At 26.4% G+C, this 18,418-nt stretch overlaps 3 protein-coding genes and 1 long non-coding RNA gene across 20 annotated transcripts in view; 3 read left to right on the forward strand and 1 right to left on the reverse strand.

The window, feature by feature from the left end:
* Positions 1 to 8,093, reverse strand: part of LOC135927626 (PP2C-like domain-containing protein CG9801) — a 77,445-nt gene extending 69,352 nt beyond the window's left edge. For 5 of the 8 annotated variants that reach the window (XR_010572126.1, XM_065463738.1, XM_065463735.1 and 2 more), the window contains exons 1-2: positions 7,122 to 7,182; positions 6,647 to 6,963 (exon numbers count right to left, since the gene is read on the reverse strand). Coding sequence is in view for 6 of the 8 variants with exons in the window: in XM_065463738.1 (XP_065319810.1) it covers positions 6,647 to 6,954 (308 nt within the window). In the remaining 2 variants the exon portion in view is untranslated. The other 3 variants (XM_065463737.1, XM_065463736.1, XM_065463739.1) reach the window with 3 other exon arrangements.
* On the forward strand, positions 7,150 to 8,173 carry LOC135927627 (uncharacterized). Its single transcript, XR_010572127.1, has 5 exons — positions 7,150 to 7,281; positions 7,341 to 7,428; positions 7,477 to 7,518; positions 7,567 to 7,608; positions 7,657 to 8,173. It is a non-coding gene; the product is annotated as an uncharacterized LOC135927627 (long non-coding RNA).
* Positions 8,174 to 8,876: 703 nt separating this feature from the next.
* LOC135925873 (uncharacterized) lies at positions 8,877 to 12,024 on the forward strand. Of its 10 annotated transcripts, XM_065461416.1 has the most exons (12): positions 8,879 to 9,047; positions 9,090 to 9,257; positions 9,312 to 9,371; positions 9,509 to 9,568; positions 9,706 to 9,765; positions 9,858 to 9,917; positions 9,972 to 10,016; positions 10,058 to 10,117; positions 10,169 to 10,198; positions 10,238 to 10,276; positions 10,321 to 10,380; positions 10,424 to 12,024. In XM_065461416.1, the coding sequence occupies exons 2-12, from the start codon at positions 9,176 to 9,178 to the stop codon at positions 11,035 to 11,037; spliced, it is 1,170 nt and encodes a 389-aa protein (XP_065317488.1). In that variant the 5' UTR covers positions 8,879 to 9,047; positions 9,090 to 9,175; the 3' UTR covers positions 11,038 to 12,024. The 10 variants fall into 10 exon arrangements, with proteins under 10 accessions (XP_065317489.1, XP_065317493.1, XP_065317488.1 ...); XM_065461417.1 differs by lacking the exon at positions 9,972 to 10,016 and having other exon boundaries at positions 8,877 to 9,047; XM_065461421.1 differs by lacking the exon at positions 9,858 to 9,917 and having other exon boundaries at positions 8,877 to 9,047.
* Positions 12,025 to 13,841: 1,817 nt separating this feature from the next.
* On the forward strand, positions 13,842 to 15,296 carry LOC135926875 (uncharacterized). Its single transcript, XM_065462808.1, has one exon. It carries the CDS (start codon positions 13,842 to 13,844, stop codon positions 15,294 to 15,296), a length of 1,455 nt encoding a protein of 484 aa, XP_065318880.1.
* The last annotated feature ends 3,122 nt before the right edge of the window (positions 15,297 to 18,418 follow it).

Here is an 18,418-nt window from a genome sequence, read left to right on the forward strand (position 1 = left end):
ACTTACGCCATTTAGCGGATTTTTCAAAAATGAGATTTTTCCTAATTAATTTTTTTGCCCCCCCCCCTCCCCTAAAATCTTTTTATGAACAGTTCTTGGTACTCTTTACAAAATATCTGAAATTTGGAAGAAAAAAAATTAATCTAACATTTGAAAAAATTAATTACAAATTTTTAACCGCTATTTAAAAAAAATATATAAACTAAAAATTAATTTTATTTAACATACGTTCAAGAGTTTACTTAGGGCTAAAAATGAGGCATAATAGATATGCATAGTGATATAATATAAAAGTTATCCGAATTTTAAAAAATCATTTTTTTAGAAAAATGACCAAGCCGAGCCACTTTGAAGCCCTATATCTCCAGATCTAATAGAGTTAAGAGTCTTATTTTAGATTCGTCAATTACAATATTTTATTAACTTAAATACCAAATTTTAACAAAATCTGAGATGTCCGGGTTGTAAAGTGATTGATTTGACATGGAATTACCCATAATAAATTACAAAATATTTATAAAAATGTAAATATCAAAACTTGTTTTTAATTTAAACGGAAATGCTCCCTTTTTTGAAAAAAAAACCATAAAAATAGCAATATCTAAATGATAATCCTCAAGAAATGATTGAAATGATAAAATGCTAAAAAGAGAATTATAATTAAAAATAAATTTCAATATATGAATTAAATAAGAGAAAAATGTCATAACTTAAAAAAAAAAGATGTATTTATTTCTGATCCTATTTTCATAATTTTTCTAATCGGCCTCAAAAATCGACATTTTCTCGCGGCCTCGTAGGCAAAATGCTCACTTTAACCAGTCCGTGGACGCTGATGCGTTGGTAAAAGGGATAAGATAGTCAAAATTGTTAATGTAATTAATATTGAATCAATCAAGGCATGTTAATTTATATTCTCCAATATTAAGATTTATTTTATAAAGAATATATTTCAATACTACTTATTCATCAAGTGAAGATGATTTCCCTTTGCCCTGTCTCCAGTATGAAACATTTTTTAAACAAATAAAGAAAATTAAGGGTAATAAGTCTATATTTTGTTAGTTTAGCCCTAATTCAAATAGTTCAACTTCAATGTCCATCAGCTCAAAAAAACATATTAAGGTAAAAATATGATTCAGATTAAAATAGATAAAGATAATAAAAAACTTGATGAAGATCTAAATTAAGATTCTTGTGAAAATAATCGAAAAAGTTTTTTTGAAACTAAAGATCATTTTTTAAATATTTTTTATAAATTCCCCCAATTAACATTTTCATTTATTAAATATAAAACAACCCTCCTATATTCTGCGCAAGTTGAACATGTGTTTAGGAAAGCGAAAACTGTGCTAACTGAACAAAATTTTGAAAATCAACATGTATAGCAAAAATTTACAAAAAAAACTTATCTTATAATATATTATTATTGTATAAGTTTAATTTTTATTATCTATGGGGCAAAAAATAAATAAAAAGAAAATTTATATATAATCTTTAGTATTTTTTAAGTAATGAGTAATGCGAAAACTTTTTTGAATAGCCAGTAACGCTTTCATTTTTTTTAACAAGTTAAGGAGAACACGTTTCTTTTTTTCAAACGCAACGAGTAACGCATTTCTTTTCTGAAGTAACGTTTATAGCGTTAATTATTTATTATATAAAAATTTTTTATTTCGATTTCATTCCTTTTATATTTCAAATTTTTATCATAATGTATAAAAATAATTCATTCTAATCAATAGTGAGAAATTATTTAATATTTCGAATTTAAAATAAAATATATAACTTAATCTAATATGAATCTAAATATTTTTCATTTAAATTTTTCTATTATATTGTTTCCAATAAAAAAATAAAATCAGTTTGTAAAATAAAAAAATAAAAGTCCAATAATAATAAAATAAAAGTCCAATAATAAAAAAATTAAAAATCACAAATGTTTTTGAATTTATTAATAAAATAAGAAAACTATTTTGAAATGAACCACTCTAAATGTTGAAAATACTCTTGATGAGATTATATAAATAATTATTTACTATTTTTATCCTAAATTAAATGTTCCTGTGCTAACACCCATTCAATTAATTATTTCATTATTTCACCTGGGCAGATCTAGTTTAGAATAATACAGATGGCTAGTTGTTAGAGTATAGAAATTTTGGTAATCGGACAGAAGTGTCATGGAAATAAAGCCCTAGGCCAAAAAGGCATGGGATAAAAATACTCCTGGACAAAATGAGGCAAATTTTAATAATCTTTTTAAATACTTAGAAAAGGGGGAAGGTTTTCGTAAAAAAATTTTCTTCAACACAGATGTCAATCTTTACTAATAAAATTGGTTAATAATAATGTTATAGGCGCCGCTTTCGTCAGGGCAGCGGGGTTCTTGCCCCCTGAAATATTATACAAAATAGATAATATTGACACATTAATATTATAAACATCAAATTTTCTTTACAAAATATACAGCCCCCATGGAAATTCGCAGCCGCGTAGCCGCTGTGCACTATTTTTACACAATTTTTTATACATGCATATATGTGAGTAATGGGGTGATGTTTTTATTTACAATTTGAGATTACAAAAGAAAATTTGTTATAATTGATAAATATCAATTGTTTTTTTAATGACTGTCAAATTATGAAATGTTAATTAGACTGAATATGCCCATAGAAAATAATGTTTCGATAACAAATGTTGTAATTGTGAATTAAAGAGAATACAAATAATTAGTATAAATAAATTAACTACTAATTACATAATCATAACTAAAATAAAAAAAATATAATAATATAAGAAAAATTAATAATAAAAGATTAAAAATTAAGTTCGCAAAATAAAATTTTTCAAGTAAAATATCCTCGATTATATAAACTTTTCTATCTTATTCATTTACATCGTCTTTACTTAAATAATATAATAATTCGTTTCGTTTTTCTGTTTAACAGTCGATTTGAATATTACTTCTTTTTTCTCGATTTTATTTCAAAGTAAATTTACATATTACAACAATGACAACTGGTGAGTCGATGGGTTAGGAGAAATGAAGTGAAATGAAAGGTTGGCAATTCGATATTTTTTGGAACTCTCTTTTCTAAAGCTAGCCAGCACTATGCCTAAAACAAATTATTCGTTATTCAATTCGTATTTTAAACATGCATAAAAAATTTCATTCGAACGAATATGAATGAATAAGGAAAATATATTAGCTGAATAATTTCTTATCTATTATTCGATCGAATTATTCTAAATTATTTGTATAATTAAATTATTTGTAAATATTCGAAAATATTGGAAATTATTTTAAATATTTTTATTGGCATCAAGTCATCTCGGAGCGGAAAATTCGGCGCGTATCTAATATGGTTGCAATTTATTAGGATAAAATAAAGGGATCATTAAATTAAGGTCATGTTGAGGGTTGGATATCAAAAAAAAAATTAATTTAATAAACGAATATTTATACTCTGATTTCTTTGGTGGACCAATTTACTATGTTATAATATATGTTGATTCAAAAAAATTCAAATTATTTTTTAGAAGTAAGGAATTAACAAAAGGGAAGTCTCGTGCATTTTCCAATCATATCCAGCGATTGTATTAATTTAGAAAATAATTTTTGACTTAAAAATAAATTTTCCTTTAAGACTGACTCATTTTATAGATTTGTTAAAAATCCTTAAAATAATTATATTAATCATAAAATATAAATATCATTTTTAAATCAGGGTTATGAACCAAACCGCGAAACAGGAACGAACCATTATAATTTTCTGAATCACCGAACCTTTATAAAAATATAAAAAGAGTGAACCGAACTGTTATAAATATTCTTGAACCAATTTAAACCGGTTCACAACGGTTTTTTAAAATAATTAATTTAAAATTATTAACCTAAATTTGAAATTTTATTTTCTTTGGGGGCAATTTAAATTCGTGATTTCTTATCAAATTAAAATATTTTATACTTAGCTATTATCTTCATATCAATAAATACCGATTATTGTTTTTATATACACATTTAAAAGAGATGGTTAAATTAAATAAGGAATTATAAAAATATAAATCAAAAAGATTTTTTTCTAAGAGTAATATAGTATATATATATATATATATGTTTATGAATAATTTTTTTAATAAAATTAAATTTATAAAAACCGGCATGAACCGAAAAGAACGTTATAAATTCCAAACCGAACCTAAATAATATTCTTCAAAAAAACCGATATGAAACAAAATCTTTATAAAATTGTAAACTAAAAACGAACCGAACCGCTATACTTAATGGTTCGAAACTCTTGTTTAAATAATTAAATTTTTTTTATAGATCCACATATCTTATAACATGGCAAATTGGTCCACCAAAGAAATCGGTACAAATGTTGGTTTATTAATTTTTTGATATTATTAAATTTTTATTAATGTTACACATTTAGCAAATAATATTGAGATTTTTGTAAATAAAAAAATGAAGAAATAATTAATAAGACCACGTCGAATTGACTTCGCGTCGAATTGTCGCCGCGTTGAGTTGACGCTGCGCCGAATTGACGTGGAACCATTTTCATTTATTCATAAATATTTAAAATTATTCTAAAGTATTTAATGTTCCTTCAGGAACTTTTTATTTTTTTACTTTTTACATCTATATATTAGTTTTTAAATTTTAATAAACCATTTTTTCATTTTTGAAAATGATTTTAAAGAATTTAATTGTCGAATCGAATATTCGAAGAATCAAATCGAATAATGTTTTTATTATTCATATAAATAAGAAAAATAATTATTCAATTCAAAAATATAATGCAAATATCCGATTCGTATTTTGGTAGGTATAGCCAGCACAAGCAGTTAACTAAGGATTAGAGAAATAGTAGCTGGCTAGCACAGATATGGGAGTAGGGTTAAAATATATTTCAAGCAAAAGTTTATAAAAAAAATTAGATTTAATTTTTAAAATAAATACTCGATTTAAATAAATATTTTAAGGCGCCCAAGTGGTGTAATGGTTAAGGTTGGGTTAATGCTTCTAAATATTGTGTTTATGCATTTGATTCCCGTTGGGCCAATTTTTCAGATCCCCTTCTTCTGATTCATTAAGAGCAGTTAGTTAATTTTTTAAATAAATACTCAAATTTTTATGAATATTGTAAAGCCTTCTAGTGGTTTAATGGGTAATGTTAAGTTAATACATCTAAGTTATCCCGTTATGCTTTTAATTACCTGCAGGATTGATTTTTGGGGATCTCTTTTTCTGAAGAAAATTAGAACCAGTAGTTAGCTAAGAAAAGATATTGCAACAATCCAGTGTGGATATAGGGTAGAATTAATTTAGTCATTGTTTAATAAATTCAGCATTGATATAGGGGTAAGATTAATATTATAAATTAAAAAAATGGCTTAATAAAATTTAGTCATCGTTTGGTATATTACATTATAATATGAAAATTAAGATTTGTATAAATTTATAACTTCAAATATTTGATTTTTTTACCCTGAAACCTAAGTGTAAAATATTTTCAAATAGTTTTTTTAAATTCTAAGCATTTAAAAATTCTATTATAATTGGGGTATATTTTTTTTCTAGTGTCTTTTTGTCCATTGTCTTTGTCTAAGATACTTATATCTTAGATTCAGAAATTTTCATGTTCCTTTGTTATTGTTCTCACTGGTTGTTAAGTTTAAAACATGTTTAATGTTTAGAAGCTAGGTATATGCTAAGAAATATGTCAGTGTCAAATCAAGTACCTTATTTAACAAAATATTAAAGTAGATCATGGTTTAGCTATATATATTTTTAAACATTCCTGACAAACTATTTTGTCCAACCCTATCAAATGTGGCCTAAAATTTTTTATTAAATATAATAGCACCTTTTTATAGTTTAATAAAATAAAAATCCCAATTGTTCTGTCCTAATCCCACAAAGAAGTTTTAATTATTTTTTTAAAAAAAGAGTAACATTTTATTTTAGAATTAATAAGCTCATATCTGGCATGAATTTTTGTAAAATATTTAGGTATAGGTTTAAACCTGCTCCATTCTAATGTATATTGCCTTGTAGGAAAAATTTCCAGCAAACTTGACAACACAGCTAAACCAAATCTCTTATTGTGGCTAGCAAATTCTCCAATGTAGTATTGTTAAAAAGCCCAATTCAGGTTGATTTTTAAAAATGGTCTGATTAAGATTTGGTGATTTTTCTCATAGATGATCTATCTGTCAAATCCTGAGGCTTATATAATTTTATTTTACTAAAATCTTAATTGAGCCATTTTTAGAAATTGTGCCAAATTGGGCTTTTTAAAAACACTAATCCAATGCAGAGTCAACAGCTCACATCCCAACATGGAATATCAATTTCAATTATTTAAAATAAAAATTATAACAGACTCTAAATAAGGGAAATAATATAAAAAAATATTTTCCGTTAATAAGGTAAATATAAATTTAGTCCTACTTTTAGACTTGTTTTATACCACAAAATAAAGATCTCTTTATTTTAGCTCAAAAATCTCAGAAAAAATAAAATTGACTAAAATTATATTGTGCATTTTAATATTAATTTTTGGTGCCATTCCTAATTAATATTTAATTCATAATATTAAATAATTTATTAATGTTTAATAGAATTAATAATAACCTTTGAAGGTAAAAATCAAGAAGATAACATTCAATATCTGATATTTGAATAAGCTTTGTTTTTAAAGAGACTTTATTAGTTTGAGTAATCATGAATGAAGATGATTGACGCTGGTTTGTAAAAACTTTTAATTTGTCATAACTGATACAGTCTTTACTAACTTCTTCTGAATAAACTCTGCGATTTGCCATTTGTGCATAATTGGAAAAATATTCAGGCAGTGCATTTTTATTTAGATCTTTATTACCAGCCAGAATTGATAATTGCTTCAAGAGAGCAGGCGCTTCCTCATTGATCAAGCTTGACATTTATGATATCTGAAATTAAATAATAGTTTTTTATCAATATCAAATATATTTAGAAATATATTAATTTGAAAGATCAATAATATATTATAATGTATTTAAAAACCATAAATTGGACGAAAATATATATTAGATTAGATGATATATAAAAAATTTATATTATATTAAACCGTATCGTGCCGCATGATATACTTTTTTTTGTGTTTTGATGTTTTGTCGCGTGACTTTTTGCTAAATTTTGCTTAAGCTTAAAATTTGTATGCTTAATTTAACAAGCTGATTGCTCAATAATATTTTCTCCAGCATCATTTGAGACCATAACCAACCCAGGTAAATTTCAAAATATATTATTATTATGCTATCTTCTTAATTTGGAAATTTCTTCTTAGAATATATTACTAATATGCTATCTTGTTAACCTGGAAATTTTCTTCTTAGTACAATTGATAATCCATTCAGGAACTCCAACTAATCAAGGTAAATTTAAAATATGCTATCTTGTTAACCTGGAAATTTTAATCTTAGCATCACTTGATATAATCCATTTAGGAACTCCAACCAACCAAAGTAAATTTAAAATATGCTATCTTGTAAACCTGGAAATTTTAATCTTAGCATCACTTGATATAATTTATTCAGGAACTCCAACCAACCAAAGTAAATTTAAAATATGCTATCTTGTTAACCTGAAAATTTTAATCTTAGCATCACTTGATATAATCTATTCAGGAACTCCAACCAACCAAAGAAAATTTAAAATATGCTACTAGTTTTATCTGGAAATTATGATTATTCAATAAATCAATTAATTTTTTTAAAGCAAAATGCCCAATATAAATTTATAAAATCTAAATTTAATAAAAATCTACTATTTTCTAATAATTATTTATATTCTCAAAATAGAGAAAACTATTATATGTATACCAATGACATATGTCATTGATGCTTACATAGATATTTATTAATTATTAGGTTTTTACCTGAAAATTCACATCACTCTTTATTAATATTATGATCATGCTGTTAAAATTTTTTATACCAAATTTACACCATTTTATATAATATTGATATGCAAAAAGTAATTACCATAATTTTATATATTACTATTGAAATACAAATTGCAATCATTATTTTATATACCACCTATTGATATACAAATTGTAATCATTTTATAAACAATTAATATTCAATTGCAATATATACAAATATTTATACACCACCATCAATATACAGTCTTAATAAATATAATTTTATAATTGATATGCAAATTGCAATCTTTATTTTATATAACTTCATCAATATATAGTCTCAATAAATATAAATTTATATATAGAAATCTATAAAGAAATTAAAATATGAGTAAATCCGATATTTATAGGAATAATAAGTATAAATCTCTACGATAAAAATTTTATAAATGGAGTTCCTAGTAATATTAACCATATTGTATTATATATAATATTGAATTATAAATAAATTATATTAAATAGATAAATAATATTATAAATATATAAAATATGTAAATAATATTATAAATATATAATATAAATTATACTATTTTAATTATATATTAATTATTATATTATAATTAAATCATATTAAATATTATAATTATATATTACTAAAATTTATAATTATATATTACTAAAATTTATAAATATATATTACTAAAATTTATATTAAATTAATTTCAATATATTATTATATTTATTTATGTTAAATATTACAATTATATACTTATTACAATTTATATATTTTTCTTTATATCAAATTAATTTAATTACTTTAAATATTATATTAATAATATATTATGTTAAATATTACAATTTTATATTTATTAAAATTTATATTAAATGATTTTAATATTAATTATATAATTATATTAAATATTTGATTAAGGTATTTACTAAAATTTAGGTATCGTCCCTCTAATTCGTATGAAAATTTAGGAAATAGGTTTTTTGTCGTAATTGCAATAGTTCGTTCCCAAAAAAAAGCCATCGTTCCCAAAGTAGTTTGTTCCCAAAATAATTATGAAAATCCAAGAGATTAATGCTAAATCGCAACAATTATCAATAAGAAAATTGGAAATTAAAGTATATATTATTTAATTTGCATATAATAATTAATTTTTTTAGAAAACTAGTAAAAATAAATATTGCATAATTTATGCAGGATATGATTATATCTTGCATAAATATGGAAAGAACGCTATATATTACACATGCAGAAGAAGATGTGGAGGAAGAGCTATACTGAATTTAGTATCACTGTAAAACATTTAGAAACATGCAAGCCAATTCAAAGTAAATAGTTATAAATATTTTACCATATATTATCCAATTAATATTCCAATTTAGATGATTCTCTAAGTCTAACCTCTGACTTTCAAGGTCCATCTATGAAACTCCCTGTTCAAGGTAAATAATTGTGATTTATAAATTATTTTAAATACTCAAATTATAGGTATAAATATTTTACCATATATTATTTTAAATACTCAGATTATAGGTATAAATATTTTACCATATATTATCCAATTAATATTCCAATTTAGATGATTCTCTAAGTCTAACCTCTGACTTTCAAGGTCCATCTATGAAACTCCCTGTTCAAGGTAAATAATTGTGATTTATAAATTATTTTAAATACTCAAATTATAGGTATAAATATTTTACCATATATTATTTTAAATACTCAGATTATAGGTATAAATATTTTACCATATATTATCCAATTAATATTCCAATTTAGATGATTCTCTAAGTCTAACCTCTGACTTTCAAGGTCCATCTATGAAACTCCCTGTTCAAGGTAAATAATTGTGATTTATAAATTATTTTAAATACTCAAATTATAGGTATAAATATTTTACCATATATTATCCAATTAATATTCCAATTTAGATGATTCTCTAAGTCTAACCTCTGACTTTCAAGGTCCATCTATGAAACTCCCTGTTCAAGGTAAATAATTGTGATTTATATTATCTTATATGCTCAAATTTTTATTTCTTTAAGACTCTGATAGCCCTAAGAAAAGATATATATCGATATCAACACAAAGTGATTTTTATAGCTAAATATTTCATATAAATATATTTTAGCTGACAATGCTCTATTAATGGACGCCTCTACACAGACAAATATATCATTATTTTCACCAAGTATAAAAAATTAAAAACTTAATTACTGAATCATGTGTATTTATATTATAGCATCAAATGTATGCACTGCAGAATGCCAAAGTAAAATATCATATATATATTTACAATAATTTTTTAAAGCTCTTAATCTACAAGTTTTGGACATCACAAATAGTCCAAGTAAATTTCAATTATATATTTGTGCTATCAATTTTTTAACAAAGTTATGAACCCAGAGGTAATGGAAGAAATAGATGCCCATAACAGAATTATCAATAGTCCAAGTAAATAGTATCTTATAGATATTTATATCATTTTTAAACATAGCTATCATTCAAAACAATCAATATAGTTTAATAACATCAAAAAACAGCAAAAAAATGATATATTATAACAAATATTTATACAGCCATGATTTTGGCGACCTATATTACAAATGCCGAAAGAATACTTGTAAGGGTAGGGGTAAATTTGGGTCACATTTTACTGTGACCCAAACACATAACCACCTCGATGACGAGGAGTATTACCACTTTCTTGTAACAATAAATCTTCTAAAAGACCAAATAAATATAGATACTCATTTGAGTATTCTAAAAATTTATCAAAAAGTCATGAGGACAAGAAAATTAGATTTATATTGTATAAATCATCCAAAGACTTTGCCAACATTTTTGGCGGTGAAATCTATAATGGGTCGAGTTGTTCAGTCAACTAGACCTTCATTCCCTATAAATAATTCCAGTATTATTTTACATGATGAACACAAATTAACAATTGATCGGAGACAGTTTTTATTTTTTAATAGTGAAGATAATAAAATATTTATTTTTACAACTTATAAACTTTTATCACGCCTATGTTTGGCTGAAAAAATTTTTTTAGACGGTACTTTTAATGCCTCTCCTAAATTATTTAAACAATTTTATATTGCCAGATAAATATAAAAATACTTATTTAAATATGTTTTTATTATTAAAAAATCATTGTTTATCTTTAGGGTTATTTTTTCCCCCCGTTTTGCCACTATTGATTTTGAAATTGGCGTATACTTAGCCCTTAAAGTTGTTTTTCGCACTATTATAGTTAAGGGCTGTTATTTCCACTTCTGTCAGTGCGTTATTAGGCGCATTCAAGATAGTCATCTAACCCGACTATTTAGACAAAATATTGAAATAAAAAAAATTTTTCGAATTATAATGGCCATTCCTTTTTTGTTAGAAAGGGATGTGCAATTTTTAATTAACGATCTTCGGCGACAAGCTGAAGTTTTTAGAATAAATTCAATACATGATTTTTTAAACTATTTTGAAAATACTTGGATTAATTTTAATGCAAAATTTAAATATCAAATCTGTACATTTGATATTAGGGGCGTGAGGACGAATAACCATGTGGAAGGGTTTCATCGTTCATTAAGGGAATACATTCCTTATTCGCATCCTAATATTTATCTCTTTATTGACACCATAAAAATTATAGAACAAGATATGGACTTGAAATTAATCCAATTAGATGATGGCAGAAAGGTTACGGAAAGAAAAAAAAAATATTGTATATTAGACGATAAAATTAAGGAAAATATAATACTATACTGTGGAGGTTTTTTTACCCCTATAGAATATTTGGAGAAAATATCAAAATTTTTATATTCAAAAAAATCAAATCACTCTAATTTTTCTGCCATTGTCTAACTATATTGTTTTATATTGTCAATAAAGGATAACATTACTATTAATCCGAGTATTTATAGTCGGGTTTGACAGAGGTGGTATACGTCATTTTCAAAATTTATAGTTTTTAATTTTTTTTTACATATACCTTATATTGTTTCGTCATCGACATTTTATTTATATAGTTAACACGCACTAAACCATTTTTAATAAATTTCCATACCATGTTTTAATCATATTTATATAGCGTTATACTAATATGTTAACTTATTATAATCGCAATGGAAATATATTATTTTTAATATTGTTTACAAAATATATATTATATATTTAAAATTTTTTATGACATAAATAATAAATAAATCCCTAAAATTATTATTACTACTTTATGTTCATTCTTAAATAAGTTGAATTTTCTTACCAGGTAAAAGCGTGCCACTTAAATTTTAGAGTACTTATGATAAACTTCAATATTTATATAGTTTCAAAGCAGTGACGAAGCGTCAAATTCACTACTAGGGAAGCAATAGAATTTTTATTTTTAGTCAAACCATAAAAAGATTAAAATATATAAATAAGTATATTTTGTTTTTGAGTAAAATGATCAAACACAGAATTATAATAGTTATTGCTAGATTTTAGATTTTTTAATAACTTTTTTTCAATCGAAGTCAAAAATATTTTTATCTTGTACTCAGTATCTTTTTGAAATTTTTAATAAGTACGATTTGAATATAATGGGAAATTTTTTATAAATATAATACTGCAATACCTTCATCAGCTCCAATTGAAAGGTTATTTAGTTTTGGCACAATGTTAAGAATGCCGAAACGGCAAAAGTCCAATTATAAATATTTGAAAAATTTGATTATCTTATAAAATAATGAATTTATTTTAAATACTCTTTTGCAAATTAATATTTCAACTCCCATTAAAAATACTAGTCTCCCTTCATCTATGCTAAGAATGGGCTAATACTAATATTAAAATACCTGATTATTATAATCAACTTATCATTAAATATTTTAGTAATTATTGTAAATATTCATTCTTATTATATGAATGTTATGTTCTTCACAAATAAATAATAAAAACTGTATTTTACAAACTATTCTAATTTAATTGGTAATGATAATTTAGAAGTATAAAAGATACAAGTATCTTTTATCTTGTATCTTTTTGATATTTTGAAAAAGATATTAGTATCTATATCTAAGATTCATTTTTTCACAAAGAATCTGTATCTAGATTCTTTTTCCGGATGACCTGCCCAACTCTGGGTATTGTTTATAATTAATAGGCGTCATGTCTAAGCAAGGATTTATAAATTCCTTTGCATGATAAGAATATCCTTCACAATCTTGAACTGATATCTATAGATAATGGGAAAAAAATTTCTATATATGAGTTTTAATATTATATATATATTTTTTTATTATATTAGTCTTAATATTTTTATAATATATATTAATTTAAATTATATGCTCATACATATAACATAAAATTTGCATCTAAATATTTTTATTTTTTAGATAAAAAGGCGTTAAATAAAAGTATATCAAAATGTATCTTAAAAAGTATCTAACAGATACCTTTGAAATAGTATATAGATGCATATACTTTTTATACAACTCTGATAATCATAATAAATTTTCAATAACATAATTACAATTATTAAACATTAATTAAGTAAGGAAAAAAAATAAGCATTTTTTTATTTTGCTTCGTCACTGATTTAAAGATATATTTATAGTATAATCATGCTGTCTGTTATATATTAATAGATCTAGAAGAGTTTTCTAAAATATTGTAAATTATCTGCAATTTATAATATATTATCTTAATTAATTAAATTTTTTAATATATTCTTTTCTATTATTAATATAAAATATGATCATATATTTTATATACAATTATTATAATATTAATTGTATATAATCTATATTAATTACCATTTAGCAATTTACATTTATATTTAATTTTATTTAAAATAAAAAGTATATTTTAATTTATTTGTCTAATCTGTTACATCATTTCAAAATTATACAAATATTAAAATTTTTCTAAGGCTCATGGTCGACGAAAAAATGGATGTGATCGCGATACAGGAGACCCACTCAAAAGATAATAATATGGCTACCTTTAATAACTTTGAAATGTATAGTTCTGGCACCACTTCCAATAATTGGTCGGGGGTTGCTTTCTTTATCAGCAAAAGATTATGCAAATACGTGGATAAATTTGTGCCCATTTCGGAGAGATGCTGTTTACTATACCTGAATACCTGCTTCAGGCAAACAATCTTAGTTAATGTCTATGCCCCGCCTAGAAGAAACGAACGGCTCGCATTCCTTGATGACCTCGAAAACATTGTAAACTCTCTTCCTAGGAGTCGTAATTTGATAATCCTTGGGGATTTAAATACTAGGATCGGAAAAGATGACTCCTTTATTAGAGATGGGGTAATTGGGAATGCAACTCTCTCTCAATTAAACAGTGATGACAGCAGAAAGTTATTGGAGATGTGCAGGAGTATAAACCTCAAGGTCGAAAATACTTTCTTTTCACACAGCGAATTAAACACCCTAACCTTCAGTAGAAATAATATCAAGTCTCAGACAGATTTTATCATCTCGAACATCCATAGCTGGTTTATCGATGTAAAAGTAATGCCAAATATAAATATTTCTGATCATAAATTAATCAGAGCCAGTATTACTGTGAAAAATTTATGGGGAAACTCTCGGCGTCCGTCTCTTCAACCCCAGCCGAGATACCTGTCCTGGAAGAGAAATGCAACACACCTGCAACGCCCTGCAGTCAAACTACAGCTCGATCTATTCTTAAATGATAGGGAGGCAACTTTCTTATCCTCGTCGGAGTCTCAATCTGTCGAAGAATGTTGGGCGTCTTTCAAAAACAACTTGTTTGATGCCTACAATCATTTCCCTAACATCAACATTTCTCCACCAAGACAGGAATGGCTATCCGATGACACCATTCGCATGATAGCTCAACTCAAGTTACGAGGTGAGCGTGATGGTCACTTATGGACCTCAATTCATAGACTCCTAAGGAGAGATAGAAGGATCTATATTGCTAAAAAGGCTTTTGAGATAGACAGGGATATGAGGGAAAATAGAACTTTCGACGCCTACAAGAAACTAAACTATTTTTGTAAAGCCAAAATCTTCAAGACACTTCCAACTATAAGACTGGATAATAATAGGTTAATTACTGACCCCGACGAACAGATAGCGTTATGGCTTGACCACTATATGGGAGTCTTTGATTCTAGGAGGCCTACCTTAATCCCATCCACTAGTCGAAATGTTGGACAATTGGACGCAAACTTTTCATTGGCTGAAATTGTGGCCGCTATTAAGAAGCTTAGGAATAATAAATCTCCGGGTACAGATAACATTACAGGAGAACATCTGAAAGCAGCTCCCTTAACGATCTCTCGGTTCTTACTTCCTTTGTTACAAGATATAGTTGACTGGGATGATGCCAGCGGATTGGAATAAGACTATCTTTTGCAACTTCCCGAAAATTCTAAATCCATCTAAATTCAAGGATTATAGAGCCATCGCTCTCACGTCTATTGCATTAAAAGTTTTTATGGTTCTTTTAAAAAATCGCATTCTTTCCTCTACACCAAACCTTTTGTCTAAATACATTTGTGCTTACCGTCCAGGTAGAAATATAAACGAACCAATATTAGCTTTAAAGATTATAATGCAGAAATGTCAGAAGTATAAATTACCTTTTTACTTTATTTTTATCGACTTTAAACGTGCTTTTGATAATGTTAACCATGATGCGCTTTGGAAGATTTTAACCGAATGTGGCATTGACTCTAATATTATAAGGATCCTTAAAACACATTATAGTAGTCTTTTTGCCTCCTTAAAAATCAATAATAAGATTTCTCCATCTTTTAGGACAAAAAAAGGGGTAAAACAAGGATGTGTTCTTTCCCCGCTTTTGTTTAATATACTTATGAATAAAATCATAGTAGATACGCTGGCTACTGCGAATCTCTTAGAATTAAGTTCCAGTCAGTCTTTTTTCTTGGAAAATAGGGTGATATCTTATGCTGACGACATAGTTTTGATAACAAAAAGTTTGGAAGAAACCCAAAATTTGATCGCTATATTAAACTCCTTTAGTCTTAAGGTTGGCTTGGATATTAACTTTGATAAAACAGTGATAATGCCCTCGTCCCAGGCGCCTCTTTTGAATAATTTGGTGGTGGGGGGAAAGTTGGTTAAGGTGGTAGAATCTTTTAAATATCTAGGTGTAACCATTGACAATAAGGGTAGTTGTAAAGAAGAACTAAAAATTCGTTTACAAAATGCTAGGGCGGCTTTTTATAAATTTTTTAAACTGTGGAAAGCTAGAGAGATATCCGTTTTCACAAGACTCTGTATTTTCAACTCAACCATCATCCCGATTCTCTTTTATGGCGGTGATACATGGGAGATTACCAAGACCGAAACTAGGAAATTACAAACGTTTGTAAATAAATGCCTTAGAATAATAAATGGAATCTTCTACCCTAATATTATCTCAAATGAAAATCTTTGGAAGAAGTCTAACCATACCCAGGTTCACGTGTCTTTAAAAAAGAAACGTCTTACTTTCTTTGCCCATATTTTAAGAAATCATAGCAACAATAGCCTTGTTATTGATGCCATTAATTGGTTATACTCCTTTAATGGGAAAACATATTGCAAATATAAGACATTATGGTTCTACAGAGCCTTGAAGGACATAATGGATCTTAACTTAAATTTGAAGCAATTCCTAAGGCTAAATAAAAACAAAAAATCTATAAAAAAACTATTAAAAATTAAATCGAACTACCTAAACCTCTCATAATTTTTTTCTGTTATTTTTCAGGTTATTTAATTTCTTCATCTCTCAATTTTACCTCTTGATTTTGTCTTTCACCTTTTCTGTGAATTACTTACTTCACTGACTTCAGCTTTTATTTATCTTATTTTCTGAAAAAACTGCATGGTTAACATTATCAATAGCTCTGTTATAATTCACAAATGTAAAGCAGAAGGGGGTTTTGTACTTAGTTTTTCTGCATGATTATTTTTCTAAATTAATTTTTGGATCCAGTATTTTCTTTTCTTGGCCTGTATATACTTATGTATTTTGGTGTGGGTGATATGTTTTTTTTTCCATGCTATAGGATGTGATGGCTATAGCTCAATAAGCCTTAAATTTCTGTGGTCTTAGTTTTTTGGGTAGTTACTTAGGTAGGATTTTGATCCATCCCACTGCAGTTAGTTTCCGCTCTCCCATATTTCTATTAAATGAGGGCAAATAGGTAGCGATATTGTTATAGATGCTATTTATTTTTTTTGGTTTTTCTGCTGTGATATTATCTGGCCCTGGAGCTTTGCTTTTTCTTAGTGTTTTTTTTCCTTAGCCTTTTGTTATTTCATTTATGGAGAAACCAGTCGACCGGGGGGTGGCGAGGTTTGTAAATATGTTTTGTTGGTAGAGTCTTTCCGTGAGTGATAGACTATCATATAACAATCAAGCCAAAATGCCTTTTGTTAATCCTGGCCAACAATTACTTTTCCATTTCCTAAAACTTACGGAGCTGGTTCCTATTTCTGCGTCATAGTTTCCTTTCTCTCATATCTTTATCATTATCAAAGACCTTTTTCGCTATATAATCTATCTATCACTCCATAGAGTATTTTGTTTCTCTGGAAAAAGGAAAAAATAACCGTTTGTTGTGTGGTGTTCGTTGCTGGATAGTCATAAACCGATTACTGACTAGTTTTTGCCTATTCACTGGAATTTTCACCTATTTTAAACAATTTGTGGTAAACCCATTTTAGCTTTTCCTTATTTTCATGAATAAATTCTAATCTCAATTGATATGAACACATTCTCAATTATTTGTTAGTAACTATCAAGGCTTACATTAGATGTTAAACTTAAAATTAGCCACCACCCACCCTTAAAGTAATTAAATTATTTTGGCAGTTCATGGGTATAGGCTTTTGTTTTGCCCATTTCTTTTGTTGATTAGCCTATAGACGTTTAAGCGACAGTTCTCGGACTGTTGCGCATACAAGTACGTGCGGCTTGCCCATAAACGTGTGAAGGGCTCCTCATTTTTTCTCCCCTAAATTAACTATCCAGTTTGATGGATTTTTGAGGAAAACCTAGCGTAGCTCTGTTGTATCCACAACCAGAGGGCGAAAACGCTTTTATCACGTATCACGTAAAATCGCTTCAAATATATTTGTGGTCATTTTAGGTCATTTGACGTTTTTTCATAAATGTTCATACGATCTGGCGGACCCTAACCGATAGTTTTTTCTATTTAAGTATTTAATATTAAATTAATATCATTATAAATTTTGGTTAGGGTCCGCCAGATCGTATGAACATTTATGAAAAAACGTCAAATGACCTAAAATGGCCACAAATATATTTGAACTCTCGCTTCAAACTTATAGGGGCCATTTTGACAGCCATTTTAGCTTATTTGTCTTTTTGATATTTTTAAGAGTATATAAAGCGGACCCAATTATATATAATAATACCTAGACTGACGATTCATTCATTAAAGAACGTATGAATGCAAATCAGCTGGAGACGCCATTGACGCCAT

The sequence above is a fragment of the Gordionus sp. m RMFG-2023 genome, chromosome 3, assembly GCF_954871325.1.
Source record: "Gordionus sp. m RMFG-2023 chromosome 3, tfGorSpeb1-WG-v2, whole genome shotgun sequence".
In the NCBI taxonomy this organism is placed as follows: domain Eukaryota; kingdom Metazoa; phylum Nematomorpha; class Gordioida; order Chordodea; family Parachordodidae; genus Gordionus; species Gordionus sp. m RMFG-2023.